The sequence below is a fragment of the Zootermopsis nevadensis genome, unplaced genomic scaffold (assembly GCF_977971745.1).
Source record: "Zootermopsis nevadensis isolate Lab colony 2312 unplaced genomic scaffold, Znev_1.0 Znev_ptg000002l, whole genome shotgun sequence".
Lineage (NCBI taxonomy): Eukaryota > Metazoa > Arthropoda > Insecta > Blattodea > Termopsidae > Zootermopsis > Zootermopsis nevadensis.
The window spans coordinates 22,440,821-22,457,220 of record NW_028259134.1 but is presented as its reverse complement, the minus strand read 5'-3'; the positions used below and the strand labels follow the sequence as shown (position 1 = coordinate 22,457,220).

Here is a 16,400-nt window from a genome sequence, read left to right as displayed (position 1 = left end):
GTATAGCATTTCGTTCCCCTTTGAAAATCAAAATAAACAGACTTGCTTGAAAGAAATGCATCACTTTGATAAGAAGCAGCATATATTAACAGTTACGACCTTTAAAAAATGTCTTATATTTAACTATGTGATTACTAATTCTATATAAGCCCGTGTCAGTATCAACACTTCTTCGTTAACTTTAAAACTATAAATTTAGAAATTATTCATATTGTTTTATAAATCATGATTACACGTAATATAAAGACTTCTGAATTTAATCCAAGACTAAAATTAAACTGTCGGATAGGAATTTTCTTCTGGTCGCACTGCAACGGAACTTCACGCTGACAATTTTTTACATAAAATAAAGAAAATATAAAAACCTAAGTATAAATTATGAAATTAGTCCAAAGGCATTTTATACTGGATTGATTGTGATTGTTCACTTCCTATGAAGAGAATATTTTATGTTTGATATTCAAAGGTTTGTTGAGGAAATGGCTGTCATTAATTGTACCAAACTTGCTCCAAAACCTTATTGATTTGTGCCTAACCAATATGTCACAAAGACATTACGGGAGGCATGGATGTAAAGCTTCGTGCATCCTTAAACTCAGCACACTTTTGTAATGTAATCCATACGTGATCTGTGCAACATTTTTCCATGTTAAGCTTCTAAAAATTTCGGTGAAAATTTTAAAAGTATGTTCACAGATCCATATTCTTACTAATACATGTATGAGAACGTATAAAACTGAAGACAAGTTATTAATTTCAGCTACATCAGAACCATGTTGCGCAGTGATCTGTCTTGTTTGATGTACACACGTTTTGTTCCCATAGATATCTACACTGAAGGATCGCTTAACAGAAAAAGATACGTACTATCATGGAGAACTAGAGAAAGCACAGACAAATGCAGATCAAGACATCTTCAATCTCCGCCGGAAGCTCGATAAGATCGATCTGTCATACCAAGAGCAGATGGAGAAACTGACTGATAAATATGAAAAAGAAATAGGTGAGAAACACAAAGATTGCAGTGCCTACATCAGTACTTTACTAACTAACTAGAAGGCTTACCGAACCCGAAGGTTCATCACCAAATTAACCAAAGCCCTCCACCGGACCCTGTCCTGGGCCAACAAAATCCAGTCTCCTTCAACTCCTATCTCCCATAGATCCCGCCTGAGATTATCCTCCCATCTACGTCTAGGTCTCCCCAGCGGTCTCTTCCCCTCAGACTTCCCAAATAGTGGACCCAACCAACTAGATGGCTTACCGAACCCGAAGGTTTATCACCGAATTAACCAAAGCTCTGTCCTGGGCCAACAAAATCCAGTCTCCTTCAACTCCTATCTCCCATAGATCCCGCCTGAGATTATCCTCCCATCTACATCTAGGTCTCCCCAGCGGTCTCTTCCCCTCAGACTTCCCAAATAGTGGACCCAACCAACTAGATGGCTTACCGAACCCGAAGGTTCATCACCGAATTAACCAAAGCTCTGTCCTGGGCCAACAAAATCCAGTCTCCTTCAACTCCTATCTCCCATAGATCCCGCCTGAGATTATCCTCCCATCTACGTCTAGGTCTCCCCAGCGGTCTCTTCCCCTCAGACTTCCCAAATAGTGGACCCAACCAACCAGATGGCTTACCGAACCCGAAGGTTCATCACCGAACTAACCAAAGCCCTCCACCGGACCCTGTCCTGGGCCAACAAAATCCAGTCTCCTCCAACTCCTATCTCCCATAGATCCCGCCTGAGATTATCCTCCCATCTACGTCTAGGTCTCTCCAGAGGTCTCTTCCCCTCAGGCTTCCCAAATAGTGGACCCAACCAACCAGATGGCTTAGGGAACCCGAAGGTTCATCACCGAATTAACCAAAGCCCTCCACCGGACCCTGTCCTGGGCCAACAAAATCCAGTCTCCTTCAACTCCTATCTCCCATAGATCCCGCCTGAGATTATCCTCCCATCTACGTCTAGGTCTCCCCAGCGGTCTCTTTCCATCAGGCTTGCCAAACAGTGGACCCAACCAACCAGATGGCTTACGGAACCCAAGGTTCATCACCGAATTAACCAAAGCCCTGGGCCAACAAAATCCAGTCTCCTTCAACTCCTATCTCCCATAGATCCCGCCTGAGATTATCCTCCCATCTACGTCTAGGTCTCTCCAGTGGTCTCCTCCCCTCAGGCTTCCCAACCGACACCCGGTACATCAATACTTTACTACTAGATATAATACCGCTCCGTACTGGACCAAAAAACATTGTGGTTTAGTAGTTAGCATTAATGCACAGCCACCTCTTTTTCTGGGCGTGTTGTGTAGTTAACAGCATTTTAAGTGATGATGCCATAGTTCAGGTGGTTAGATGCTGGCTTCTCACAGAGGCATGTAGTCAATTACAGGGCAAGTCCATTTAGGATTTGTGATGGATTAAGTCTTGGTCATTCAGGATTCTCTCCACATTTTTGTATTTCTATGCCAATTAGTTGCTGTATATATATCACAAGGTGTGCAAATACACCTGATCAGCCAGCAAAACATCACAGCAATGATCCTTATTTGAGGCTCCATAAAATAAGGATTTGACTCATCGTCCTGATGATGGAGGCAGAAAGGACCTCTGAAACAATTGTAAACTTCTACCAGACTACACAGCCCTATAACCAAGAAGACAGCCATCTATAGAATAAGGAAGCTTAACATTTTAAAGCCATTTCTAGACCTATATTTGACATGCTTTACACAAGTAAAATTTCTGCCATGTCACTTAACAATAAATAAGAATAATTTTTTAAGACAAAATGGAAGTTAGACCCTGCACCATAGAGTTAGTTAAGAAATTACACACAAAAGTCAAGTGTTGGTCAATAATAGTGACCTGTGCGCCTGTTTTCTTATCTCAGAACAACTGAACTGGGAATCTGACAGGAAAATACAGCAGCTGGAACAGAACTGGCAATTGCAGATGAGTTCCACAAGAGCAACATTGGAACTGGTCAAGGAGCAGATGGAGAGAGACGCTCAAGATCGCTTGGATGCTGCAGAGGAGAAGCATCATAAACAGCTAGGTGCACACAAGTACAGTTCTTTAGAGTGTTGCGTGATCCCCAGCCTGCTGCACTGGGGGACATCCACAGCAGGTGTCATAAATGTGTGTCTGTTTGCGTGTGTGTGCGCGTGCATGTGTGCTAGAATTATGGTAATGCATTAATATGATAAGAAGGTAAACAACACTTGGCAATGTAACATTCAGACCTAACATCACCGTAGAAGTTAATCAGTTCAGTGGTAATGTATCATACCTGTATTTATGAGGATTCTAGGTTATTTAACCACATATTTATACTTGCCTAGTAAATTTTTAATTTTTAATCTTAGCACTCAAAAAGGTGTTTGTATTTATGCATGTCTCCTGGTGACATCTGTTAAGTTGACTTAAAAATTAAATCCGCGGCTTAACAGCTCCAGAGAGCCAAAGCCGACTAGCTTGACTGCTGGCCTCACGTTCACATGCCTAAGCAGAGGTGAACGATCATCCAACCAGATGTAGGGTGACGTGTGGTCAGCACGACGAACCCCCCCCAGCCATCGCTAGCTTTCCTGACCGGATTACGCTACTCATTGTAGCTCCCCAATTTCCTCACGATGTTGGCTTGGTACAGGTCCCATACACTGGTTGAAAATCTCATGAGAAATTTCTTTCCCCGAGACTCGAACCAGCGTGCATTCCGTATCAGCGGTCCGAAGCGTGATGCCTCAGACCATGCGACTACGGCGCGGGACGTTAAGTTGACTTAGCACTCAGAAAGTTGCCTGTTTCCTAGTGATATATGTTGGAGAGTTAACTTTGTGATGCTGTGATGGACTGTATAATAGCATTCTCTTTGTAATGTAAGTAATTAGGATAGAAGACACATTGAAAACTCTAATTTTTATAATCCTAAATTCTTTAGTGGCATGAAGAAGATACAGTTGTTAGCAGGGGCATGGAGTCTAACTATCCCACAAGTTTACACTGAACCGTCAAAACAGATTGTCAGTATTTTGTATGGTTACATGTCATTAAATAATTTAATTGCAAAAGTGTTTTTTTTAATATTATATATGAGCATCATGTTGTGGTTTTAATAACAATAAAACATTACGTTGTCCATCTTCGCACAAGTTATACAGATTTTACGAGCTCATACGTTTATTTATTTTTCCACTGCTGGGTGACATGTTTCAAACTCATTGGTTCATATTGTCGTCCCTAACTTGTTACACTGACTGCACTATTACTATTAGTAAAATAAGTTTTAAGCTTCTTTTATTAGAATATAAAATAAGCAAACAAACAACTATTAACACTATAAAAAAGACACTGTTGCCACACACGTTTCAACCTCAAAAGGTCATCTTCAGTGGCATCACGGAAATTAATTCATTTAATCAAATGGTTTAAACTGGATTTAGAAAATAAATAATGAATAGGGTATTTAACTAAAGTATTTCAAGCGATACTGCACTAGATGTTGTTATTTTTTTAAAACTTCTTTTATTAATATATTCTTGCATCATAGTACTATTTAGAGGTTATGTTATGTGTATTCTGATGTGGATTTTTTATGTTGGTTCTTCTGAGAAGTATCTTTTGGTATGAACTTGGTGGAATTGACTAGCAGGTTGTAGATTAAATAAGTGTATTGCCTTGTAAAGGTTATACAACTTCTTGTTCCGTGGAGATGGACAACATGATATTCTTAATTTTTAAACTCTCCGAGTTTTTAGTCAACTTTCAAGATGCTTAACTGTAGGAGCCATCCCTTGTTCAGCAGACGTACAACCAATATTCAGTGTCTGTCAATGTGTGAAGTAAGAGTTGTAATGGCTGCAGTTATATTTTACTGTAAGTGTTATGAATCATGAATTTTGATAAAAAAATATTTTCTCAATATGTGTTAACTGTACATTAGTAATCTGAGATGTGACCATGAAGGACCTGTCTGTTACACAGACATCCAGTGGGAGAGGTTAGTGAACGAAAAGGAGAAGGCTGTGGCAGAACAAGAAGCGAAACACCAGACCCAGGTGGAGCTCATCAAAATAGAACTAGAGAAGGCAAGCAAGAATAACAACTCCAGGGAAATTGAGGTAAGTGACCGCAAGTTAAAGGGTAGGCCAAGGACATAATCATCAACTGACTGAGAAATTAATTCAGTCCCACATATAATGTCAGCCAGCAAAGTAGTTATTATTACCACCTGGGATTTCCAACTGAGTTACGAGAACTGAGGCAGAAGTGTAAGAATGATGTGTCATGTTTTGGTAGCAGCTGCTGGACGTGATTGCGAATCTCAAGAAAGAGCTGCAGGGTCAGACAGCAGTGGTCACTGACCTGCAGGGGAATGTTGACCTACTGCAGGGAGGAATGCAAGTCCTGAACCAAGAGATAAGCACCCAGAATGTGGAAATGCAGCGCATACAGGCCCAGGCAGCCCACAAACTTAGGTGAGAGCTCAGCAATGACGATTGATCCACATGTTACATACCATCTCAGAGCAAAGAGATTGAAGCATCTCAAGTACGCACAGAAATACTGTTTGTGTGTCTCTGTGATTCCTCTGCTTTTCAATGTACATTCTGTACTATTTTCCAAAAATTCACTGTTCCATCAAAGTATACATAATACTTGTTGGTGGTCTTGTGGGTAGCAACACCATGTGGACTTGTAGGCAGATATCAACATTTTGGAGGAACATATTGTCTCTACCTTCAGCCCTGACAGGGATTCTTATCTTTAATATCAAGTTCAGAACAACTCTGGGGCCCACTCAGCTCCCAGTCTGATGGGGTACTAGGGATTATTTCTCTTGGGGTAAAGTGGACAAAGCTTGAAGCTGACCACACACATAACCTCACTATAGTGCTTAATTTAGTGGCGTCATATGAAAGTCTGAGTGGTTCCTTATGAAAGAGTCCTTTTAACACATGTTCCACTCATGATATTAACTTAAATTAGCTCTAAATCAAAACTGCATGAAAAATTATTTGTTCATTGCATGTTGTGAAAATTGTCTGACATTATTTTGTGTGAAAAAGTGCAAATAAAAATGTATTTATGTTTGGTTGTCAAGTTTTGTGTTGGATACTGCAGCAATCAGAATGTCACTTTTGTAACACAGAGCGATGACAGTGAAATTAGTTTGACACCTTGTTAAAATATAAAAAGGACTGTTTCCCGGCTAATAGTTAGCATCTGTGTACACTTAAAAGTTTGCTTCAGTTCCATTTATGCTGCCAGAAAATTACAATTACAAGTTTTGTTAAGACGTAATTAAGAAACAAAATTTCCGCAATGTTTAAGGTCTATTAAGAATGCGTGGAGATATACCACCACTCATTCATGTATCTGCATGACATGGTGCTTAGTTGAGCACCTGCCAAAACAGATTTCACAGTGATATGTACATTCTGGTATAATATACATTGTACTTGGGGTAACTTCAGAAAGTTATTAATATTCAGTCACAGCACTGCTAAATTTTGCGCCACAGCAGGCAAGTAGACACTTACCTCTCACAAAAGAGACCAGGTTTCAATCACATGTGAACATAGAGAATTTGTGGTGGTCACATGACAGTGGGGAAGGTTTTTTGCCAAGATTTATGGATTCCTCTGCCATCATTCTATCACTGCTCTCTCATCCCCTTACATATGCACCAGGCCTGACTAACTGACTGATTATCACAGCAAAGGAGTTTATTTTTATTGACACTTTTATAAGAAATGTGAGGGAGAAGAAAGCACAGTCCTCCATATAAGAAAAAGTACGTAACTGTTTTGCAGAAGCAAATTTATGATGATGATAAACTATAAGTGCTTGTGAATGCAGTGGAAAGCAAATTTCATGTTTCTTGCTACCAAAAAATGAAAGTGTTAATTTTGGCTTGTTCTACTGGTTCTATACAGCAATGGAAGTAGCCCTGGAGCTGCTACTGCCACCAATGAAGATGGCAGCACTGTCAGCACCATACCCACTGCTCTTACAGTGTTCCTAATTTCTTTAATCTCTTGGCTCTTCACTGGATCCTTCTCACTTACTCTGTCCTCCATTCTGATCGTGACTGCCATCATCCTTTACCGCAGGTTCTGACGCTCTCGCTCGCCCTCCAGAGTCGACACACAAAAGTTTCTGTTCGCTAGGGGTTGGTCTCAGACCAAACCTATTAACAGTATGAAATACTTTAATTCTCACTTGAGTAATAACTCTTGTAGAGATTTAGTTTGTCGCAGAAATATTTCCCGTGTTTGTTGATGTGATCCTGACAGATTGTCTGGTTGCAAAAGTGTCACTTCAGTCTCATACCACTGTCCCCTTAACCCAGGGGCGTCTGTTGCTTGCCTATGCCTGTGTGTTGACAAACCGACTTATTTTATTGCTTTAAATGTGAGCGTCTATGCATGTTATAATGTATACAGCGTCTATATGCAGGCTGATTTCAATCTTATATTATTTTTTTTTTTGGAAATTATTTCTTTTAATCTGTATTTCTAAGTGTAAAATATGTATCTTTTTGTACATTTCTACTTTTTGTACATTTTTATGATATACTTCAAGCGATGAATCTACTTTAAATAACTGTAGATAACAGTATACATATTTGTATACAAATTAATTATTATCATTGTGACTGAAGGTTCTTGTATTTGCGCTTATTATTTTCTATGATAGGTTACAATAGCATTTGAGGATTGCAGATTGACTTGTTACAATTCACAGGCTGATGTAACTTAAACTTTGCTGAATGACTGTGATATAAATATAAATACATATACGCATATTGCTATATTCAACATGAACGTTAAACAATAAAGTGTATCCACTGCGTTGTCTGTCATGTATTATAGTATTGTTTAATTTTTATATGATCTGTATAATTTTAAATAATTTATTACTCTTACGAAATGTTTTATGTCACATGGTTTGCTTGAGAACCTTAAATTTCTGTCTGTACTATTGGATTTGCAAGAGCCAATGGCGTTCGCAAAATCACAATGAACACATCTGGAAAATATAAGTAGGAATATTTAAAATTTAATTACAGCTATCCTATTGTTACATAATCTATTCCAAATGCATAGTTGAGGAGCGTCAGCGGTCCTTGGACCAGATGAAGCAAGTTATCTCAACAGAGTGAATCAGACATATACAGAAAATATTTTTGAGGAGAAGAGAACAAATATTTGATGATAGTTACCACATTCTTATTTTCTAGGCTTACATTGCAACGTCTTGCATGATTCTAAACTACTGTTATATTTCTATTTCTGTATCGATAGATGCCAAACGAAGACAATCCAAAGAGCGTTATCTGAGAAAAACAAGAAATCCATATTTGATGCTAAACTTTAATTTTCTACATTATTGTGTATTTGAACTGAACGAGTCATAACTTTTATCTTACCCTAACCCTTCATGCATGACTTTGGCGATCAAGTCCCAAGTACAACTTAGTGCTTATCACTATTTCTGGGAAGATTATTGGAGCTGTTTGGTAAACATGAATTATCCTATCAGTGTTGACAGCTTGTAATGCTGTATGGACTTGCAGGTGGAAACTCAACATTTTGAAGAAACATATTGCCACTATCTCGAGCCTGAAGATGGAGGCAGTATTTTCCCCTGAAATTTTCGTATCTACATACAAGTTCACGTGGCATTACAACTCAGAAGACCATCACTGACATATTCATTGCCATGAGAACCTCAGACCTCGTGCATTATGTTTTAAGTGCTGATGTTTATTTAGAGAAAATTCAGTAAAAAATTTCATGGTAAGATGTAATACGTATTACTGTAAAAACATAAATGGTTTGTTTTAACCATTTAGAGATGACGGAACAAGTTTCTTTTAATCAGTAGCTGAAGCCTCAGCACTTCTAAACAAGGTACCTCATGCATATTGAATAGGAATTATTTGTGACGTGTCTGCATAAAAGAACTTTTGATGATATTTGGAATTTAAGACACATTAGTAAATTTTAATTGGATCTTCGTACAAACTGCATGATACGGACTGCCACTTTAAAATGAAAGATACTAATGTATACTTTAACAAATACTAAAGTATACCAAAAACATTTGAAATTTCTAATCTCTAATTAAATAAATTGTTCATATTATGTGTGATTTCTTTGTATTTTCTACGTAGAATGTGCCTGTTTGTGATATGCTATGCTATTTGCTTGTATTCTTATCCTTTGAAGAACTGACTATATTGCAGAAAACATTCCATAAAATTCCTTGTGATAGTCTGCTAACCCAACAGCTCACGCATGCAATATTTACTAAACCGCCTGCAGTAATAGGGTATATCGTACCTTATTTCCCCAAATATAATGCACACTTGTTTCCTTGAAAGAAAACTGCGTACAGTATTTGCACGTGTTGACTTCTGTTCAGCTATCACTTAAAATATTATCTACTGAAATTAGTTTGTTATCTTCTGGGACGGGATAGCAACTGCTGTTGAGATATGTGAATGAAATTTATCCTTTACCTTTACGCACGTACTCAGAGCGAAATTGATGACGTTAAATTATTGTCTCAACGTATTATTATATACAAACTTATCAATAAATTCTGTAAAACTGACAAAATGCAAATTAAAAACTGGGAAAATTTGGTATCTTGGTACTCAACATGGAGAATATTTTTAGATTTTCAGTTAAGTTACATGTTTAACACTTGAAAATTCTACTAAAACGAATCTCTTTTCTTATGACTGTAGAGTAAGGGTTACTCTTAAAATGCAGACACTAAAACACATCAGTTTTCTTGCTGTGCACACTTCCTAACCCTCTCTACTGACTTCTCTGTTCTACACCACCCCACCTAATCGCTCATCTGTCATCCCACCCACACAGAGAGCGCGAAGCACAACTTGAGGCAGAGCAACGGAAGAAACTGTCCGAGTTGAAAGAGCAATTTGCTGCGGAATCGAAACAGTGGCAGGAGCAGATGAAAAACTTGAAGGAAGAAAATCAGCAAAAGCTTAACTATCTAGCAAAACTGTGAGTACTCATATCATAGATTATGGTATGCAAAAATTTAAAAAGTATTGATTTATTATATTCTGTTATACGGTAAAAATAACAAAAAAGTTATATACACCAGCGTTCCATAAATAAACTCATCCATGCATCTCAAGTTAATTAATACTGATGGATTTTGAGAGCCTGTAATAGATTTAAACTGTAAATCTGTAGCCGTAGAACGTTCCCTCAAGAATGCCGAGTAGAAAATACCAACCTTTAACGAAGTACTAATAAACTGAGTAATGAGGTATTTTACAACTTACATTCAGTGTGTTAAGGGTAGTATATCAAAAGGAACAAGTTTGGCAAGCGTATTACCTATGTCAATGAAACACAAAACATGCAAATGCAGTTTAGGTTGCGAAATATCATCAAGTTCTAGCGTAAATTATGCAGACATCTGGGGCAGCAGTACAAACCGACTCTCAGTTTCACCCCCCCCCCCCCCCCCCCCCCCTACACAGAATCTAAAATTACACATTCTTTGTCTCAGCATTCAAGAATCTGAGCAGAAATACAAGAACAGAGAATCCCGAAAAGAAGACCTTGACATAATCGCTCATTTGAAGCAGGCGTTAGAAGAACGTGATCGTGAAGTAACATGTCTCACGGAAGAGAAGAGATTCTGCCAGCTTGAACTGATGAACCGTGAGTCAACATACAACCATCTGTTTGGTGTACAGCCAATCATAGGGGTGCTGGATCCCCTACACCATCATCGCAAGAAAGGCTTGAAGGACTCAAGTGGTCAACATCAGTCACGGTTACCAGAAGCTCGGAGCCGGCAGGTGTCATCCTCCTCCGTCCCTCCGTTTTCTACCCGCACGACGAGTCAAAGACAGGATTTTCTAGTCCAGAAATCAAAGTCTCTAGAACCAAGAATGGTTCACACAAAGGAGCCCATACATAGCAAAGTTGCAGAAACCAATTCTCTTTCTACTGATAAGTTTCGTCAAGTAATGTCTGTTGTAGATTATATATCTAATCTAGTCAGTACAGAAGAAAACTCGACTACAAAGATCTGTAGGTTACAGTCTACAGACACAGAACCTCGCTTTAATTTGAGCTCCACTCCAGATGAGATAATTAGGTCCGAGAGTAAGGAATCGCCCAAACGTGGCACAGTTAAATCTGCAGAAGTTCACTCGGACTCCAGCCCCATTACAAATCACCAGACAGCAGTAACCCAAGACTGTACACTAACATTCGATGCAGTAGATGTTCCAGATTCTAAAATGTCAATATTGCTGCAAAGCCATAAAAGTGCAGAAAACAGTAAAAACTGTAATTTTGCGACGAGATCAAAATCTGTAGAGACGGCAGGAAATAAAGTTCATACCGTTGTTCCAAGCAGCACATCTGTCCCATCTCTGCAGTAAGAAAGAATAAAAAAAACAACATATAAATCGCATACAGAGCGCAAATACCATCCTCGAACAAGACGAACTATCACACGCAGGTGAATAAAGTTACCATAACTCCATTTCATTAAAATAAAGATGGCTGGTTGTCTTTTGGGTTGTTGCACCGTGTACTCTGGTAAAAATTTATTGGCATTTAAGAGGTGCTCGCCGCCTCCATCAGGGCAATCACCCCGAACATGGAGGCAGCAACGCCTCCGGAACGAAAGTAAATTTTTACCACATGATGCAGCCAAAACAATCCAGAAGAAACCCATCTTTATACTAGCCACCGTCAAGTACTTTGCGCTCGGCAATACTGAGCGATGACACCCCGACTTATAGTTAGCTGTGATGTAAAAGACTAGACGTGAACTTCGTGTTGAAGGAAAAGTCTTTGTCGTTCTAGTCGGTATAAATTATAAGAAGAGGCAGCTTTCTTCCATCTGCCACTGAAAGTGGAAATTTATTCACATGAAGATTTGGATGTATTCTGTGATACTGTATCATGTTACCGAGCATTACATTACTAATGCCCATTAAAAATATTTTCTTCGCTCTTCATAGTGCCTTATGCCCAAAACGTACACACACAAACCAACGAGGAGGGACTGGTCAAGTTATTTCGCAACGCAGGTTATAACATGGAATGTTTCGTGAAATGGTCCGAGTACAAACAGTATATCTATAATCTGCTGCCACTTTGTCAAAGTTACAACTGCGTGGCACGTCAATTTGTATGTCCTCGTCTGTAAAAATAAAGTAGAAATAAATGCTGAATACTTTTTTTTGATGAAGTCACTTTATTTCACAATTTTCCATGTGTCAAAGCACATAACACCCATAAACATTACACACAGAGCATTTCACTTTTTAACATCGTGGAACAATGCAATTAGTATCATTAATAAAAAGAAAAATGTTTAATGACAGGACAAATTATTAACAAAACAAGATATTCAATTAATGAAGGAAAGACTGGAAATATGAAATTTTAATATTTTATTATCCGTGTCATAACAAAACAATTTTTTCATCAAGAGGACGTCGGCGTAGTAGTCGCCGACGACGACCCGGTGCCGACGAGTCGCATACTCCTGATGCTTATACAGACTGCAGTATTCTTCACAGAGGTATCTTTTCTTGTTAGACCGCTCACGCCAAGAAATGGAAGTAACTTCACCTCGGCAACGCAAAATTCTCCAGTTCTCTAAAACTCGATGTTGAACGGGTAATGCTTGTGGTCTTTAACGCTGAAATAAAAAGGACGTACATTTCATCACATAATTCACAATCCTGTCCTGTGAAAAACTTTACGATTTATAATTTTTGATATCTAAAGTAAAAAAAGGATTACTTACTGAGTCAGGTGACAGACGCGCCCATTGCAGTCGAAGGAATCGATGACGGCGATATCCTCTTCTGACAACTCAAAGTCAAATATCTGAGCGTTCTCCTCGATACGCGATTTTGTCACAGACTTCGGGATTGTGATGTTACCTCGCTGCACCTGAAAACGTATGTAAAAACCACCGGATGACTTAATCGTGTTACGTTATTGCCTATAAGTTTGCTACGTAGAAGATATCTTAAAGAGAGATTCTGACGAAAAGAAACTATTCACAAAGGCTGTAATGAGGCGTCCTTCGTCCACTCACCTGGTACCTTATAAGGATCTGAGCTGGAGTCTTTTTATACCTCTCGGCCACTTCTTTCACCTTCGGATCATCCAAAAGCTGCGGATCGTCAGGCTTGGCCCACGGTCGGTCTGGAGATCCCAGCGGGCTGTACGCAGTGATTGTCACATCTTTTGATTTGCAAAATTCTATCAACTTCTTCTGGTTCAGATACGGATGACTCTCTATCTGCAAAACATTGGCATCAGAAAAACGTCATTTGCTTCGGTATTGTTAGATCTCTCGGTACAGTCCCTACGGACTGGAAGACCGGGATTCGATCCCCGACGGAGCAGACAATTTTTCTTGTAGCCTCTGCATCCAGACTGGCTCTGGGGCCCACGCAGCCTCCTATCCATCGACTACTGGGGTGCCTTCCCAAGGAACGTATAAAACGATAAGGTACGTACGGTACTTTCACTCTCAGTACCCCGAGTTCAAATTCTAGGTATGGAGTTAAATACGCAGATGCAGAGACTGTATCGGCGACATTATGAATTAATTTTATGCGGTGCGCTAGAAAAATAAAATTAAAAACAATACTTGGAACTTTTCTACCTTCATCCTGGCTTCGCAGCGACCATTTTATGTACCCCAAAAATTATTCAAACGAAAGTCGCAGTGTTCGGGAATCAACGAACACGAACGTCTTACGTGCCACGACATTCGCGAGGGTTTTATCTCGAAACCCAGGACACACACCTGGTTCGTGACAGGCTTGATGCTTGCGACTGCCAGAATCCTTTCCAGCTGTTCAGAATTAAAGTTGGACACTCCAATTGACTTGGTGAGACCCTGCTGTACCAGCTTTTCCATCGCCTTCCACGTGTCGACATAGTCCGCGTCACTATACAGTGTTTTGCCATCCTTTTCTGGGAAGAGGTCCCCACCTTCCTGCAGTCAGCGACATGCGTTTTAAATTAACAAAACTGATATGTTTTACATACAATAAAATAAAAGGTCATGTTAGAAAGAGGTTTGATCTCTTAGTTCAATAAATGGCTTGTTCTTAACCGCACAGGTTATGAAAAAATAGCATGCCAGTTTTTTTATTTTCTTCAAGAACCACCATATTAATTGCGCTACCTCACAAATGTGACAATTTGTAATAATTATTCTCCATATTACCTGGTAAGCCATTGGCCAGTGAATCAAATACAGGTCCAAAAAATCCAAACCCAGGTCACTCAGAGTCTTCTTTATGGCTGGAGCAACCAAGTCCGTTCGATGGAATGTGTTCCACAGCTGGAGAGATATGCGAAAGAAAACGCTGTAAGACTATAGCCGATTTGCACACAATCACCTTCCTTTCTCGGCCATTCGGAAAATGTGACATGACAGAGGTTCAATTTATTTAAGCACACAATTTCTGATGTCTATATCCGGGAATAACAGACCAGACATGCACATAAAGTCAAACTAAAACCTGTCAAAAGAACCAAAAGCTATATCTTACCTTACTTGTGATGAAAAGATCTTCACGCTTCACAACTTTCTCATCAATCTTGGCCTTGATTGCAGCGCCAACTTCAGGTTCATTTCCATACACATGAGCACAATCAATGTGTCGGTATCCAATATCAATGGCATCCTTCACTGCTTGGGTAACTTCGCCAGGTTTGGACTGAAATTGAGATGCAATACCGTGCAAAAATTAAATGAACTCAATTACCTGTGACCAGGGCCAAATTTTATGATAGTTTACAGCATTTATGAATATTACACAACTTTTTGCTTGAAAGGTTAACAGTCTTAATTTCCTGAGTATGACAGCAAAATAAAATTATTAAATTTCACAAAAACTTCATTAACTTCAACAGGTCAATTCTTATTTTTCTATTCAATAATTTAACAAAACTATTCCAATACCTCTAACACCACAGATCCCTGACCTTTAATACTAATTTCAACATTAAGGAAAGATGGAATATCAGTAAAATGACAAGACATTGGTACAATCATATCTACTGATTAATGTTGATTCATTTCTTCAGCTCACATTCTTACTAAGAATATAAGCTTCCATTTGACTTAAGATTTTGCTTGTCAGTAGCAAATATTATTTATTGCAGATTATAGTAAAGCTTCTTGTGGAAGATGAAACAGTTTGCTGAATTAGATGACACGTCTTACGTAATCCAAGGTCATCCACAAAAATATCTGCTTGGTGAGAATAGCTTAGGTCAATATGTTTGATTTAAGCCGTTCTGGTGGAGCATTGATAGAAAAGACATCGAAACATTTCTTTCGGCATAAGCAGATTTCAGAAAATTTTCAACATGGTACTCGAGGACAAGACACCGGTGAAGTACAAACACACTTGTTCACGATCAAAATGGGAAAAATGTTTTGCGGTACGACAAACACAACAGTAATCTTTAATAAAATTATGAATACAAACGCGCAGTCACTAAAATTAAACCCTGTAATATCATATACGCTCTGAAGTAATAGCCATACAATGTATTTCAAAGTTTAATATTACGCGCTAAAAATTGACTGACCTTCCATGTTCCTAAGCCAAATATAGGAAATTCAATCCCGTTGTTGAACTTGACAGTCGGAGTTTTTAATATTTTCGACACCATTATAACAAATAAACGAAGAACGCAAACGTTAACAACACTTCCTACCAACAAGCTACTTTCCTTTTTGAATTACACTGGGACGCTTGTTGACATTACTGTATTTTTTATCAGCTAGCCGGTTGAGTAACGACTCGCTCTTACTTCCAATTGAAGGCCACTTCACTTAAACAGATGAGTGGAAACTAGTCGGCGAGCCTCAAGCAATCGATATAACTCTGTTGCCAAATGTCGATCACTGTAACTATTACGATGATGTAAGATGCGGCAAGAGCTTGATCGGTAAAATAGCGATCATCATTGCATGGCCGTCTACTTTCGTATTTTACAGAAAACTTTAATTCAAGTGAATTAAGACTAAATTCAATGCTCCATGAGGGAAGCCTGTGCACATAAATGACTGAAGAATGGGATAAAGTTAACCGCAGACATGATATTCCACACTAACGTATTACTTAAACCCTAAATACGTCCAAGTACACACGTCATTACCGAATGTTTTGTTGGCACTACCTGAACGACCGCTTAACACTTCTCGTCAGTGTTTCAAGGATGACGTGACAAGATATGTCTGAACTTGGAAAAATTCCAGAACCTTCGCTGACATGTAGCAATATTGGATTCTAGAGTCGTGGAATAACAACACTAAAAATGCTGAAGTCAAAACA

At 38.9% G+C, this 16,400-nt stretch overlaps 2 protein-coding genes across 10 annotated transcripts in view; one reads left to right on the top strand and one right to left on the bottom strand.

Annotated features, from left to right (window-relative positions):
* The window catches only part of LOC110840003 (uncharacterized), a 41,395-nt gene extending 29,131 nt beyond the window's left edge, over positions 1-12,264 (top strand). For 5 of the 9 annotated variants that reach the window (XM_087353941.1, XM_087353946.1, XM_087353935.1 and 2 more), the window contains exons 9-14: positions 826-1,003; positions 2,895-3,131; positions 4,988-5,124; positions 5,303-5,481; positions 9,901-10,047; positions 10,565-12,264. In XM_087353941.1, the coding sequence (XP_087210067.1) occupies positions 826-1,003; positions 2,895-3,131; positions 4,988-5,124; positions 5,303-5,481; positions 9,901-10,047; positions 10,565-11,450 (1,764 nt within the window). In that variant the 3' untranslated portion in view covers positions 11,451-12,264. Of the gene's footprint in view, positions 1-825; positions 1,004-2,894; positions 3,132-4,987; positions 5,125-5,302; positions 5,482-6,942; positions 7,876-9,900; positions 10,048-10,564 lie in introns of those variants that run through there. The other 4 variants (XM_087353925.1, XM_087353928.1, XM_087353930.1 and 1 more) reach the window with 4 other exon arrangements.
* LOC110840010 (aldo-keto reductase 1B) lies at positions 12,252-15,858 on the bottom strand. The gene is made up of 7 exons (XM_022084675.2): positions 15,652-15,858; positions 14,604-14,771; positions 14,276-14,392; positions 13,850-14,041; positions 13,130-13,336; positions 12,833-12,981; positions 12,252-12,724 (listed from the first exon to the last, which is right to left on the bottom strand). The coding sequence occupies exons 1-7, from the start codon at positions 15,733-15,735 to the stop codon at positions 12,682-12,684; spliced, it is 960 nt and encodes a 319-aa protein (XP_021940367.1). The 5' UTR covers positions 15,736-15,858; the 3' UTR covers positions 12,252-12,681.
* Between the last annotated feature and the right edge of the window lie 542 nt (positions 15,859-16,400).

Bases quoted from the DNA above. Each gene is read 5' to 3' on its own strand.
- LOC110840010 (XM_022084675.2), bottom strand. From the start codon at position 15,735: ATGGTGTCGAAAATATTAAAAACTCCGACTGTCAAGTTCAACAACGGG. The intron at 14,042-14,275 runs GTAATATGGAGA...CGCTGACTGCAG, and splicing joins ACTGGCCAATGGCTTACCAG to GAAGGTGGGGACCTCTTCCC. The intron at 12,982-13,129 runs GTGAGTGGACGA...ATACGTTTTCAG, and splicing joins AGATCCTTATAAGGTACCAG to GTGCAGCGAGGTAACATCAC.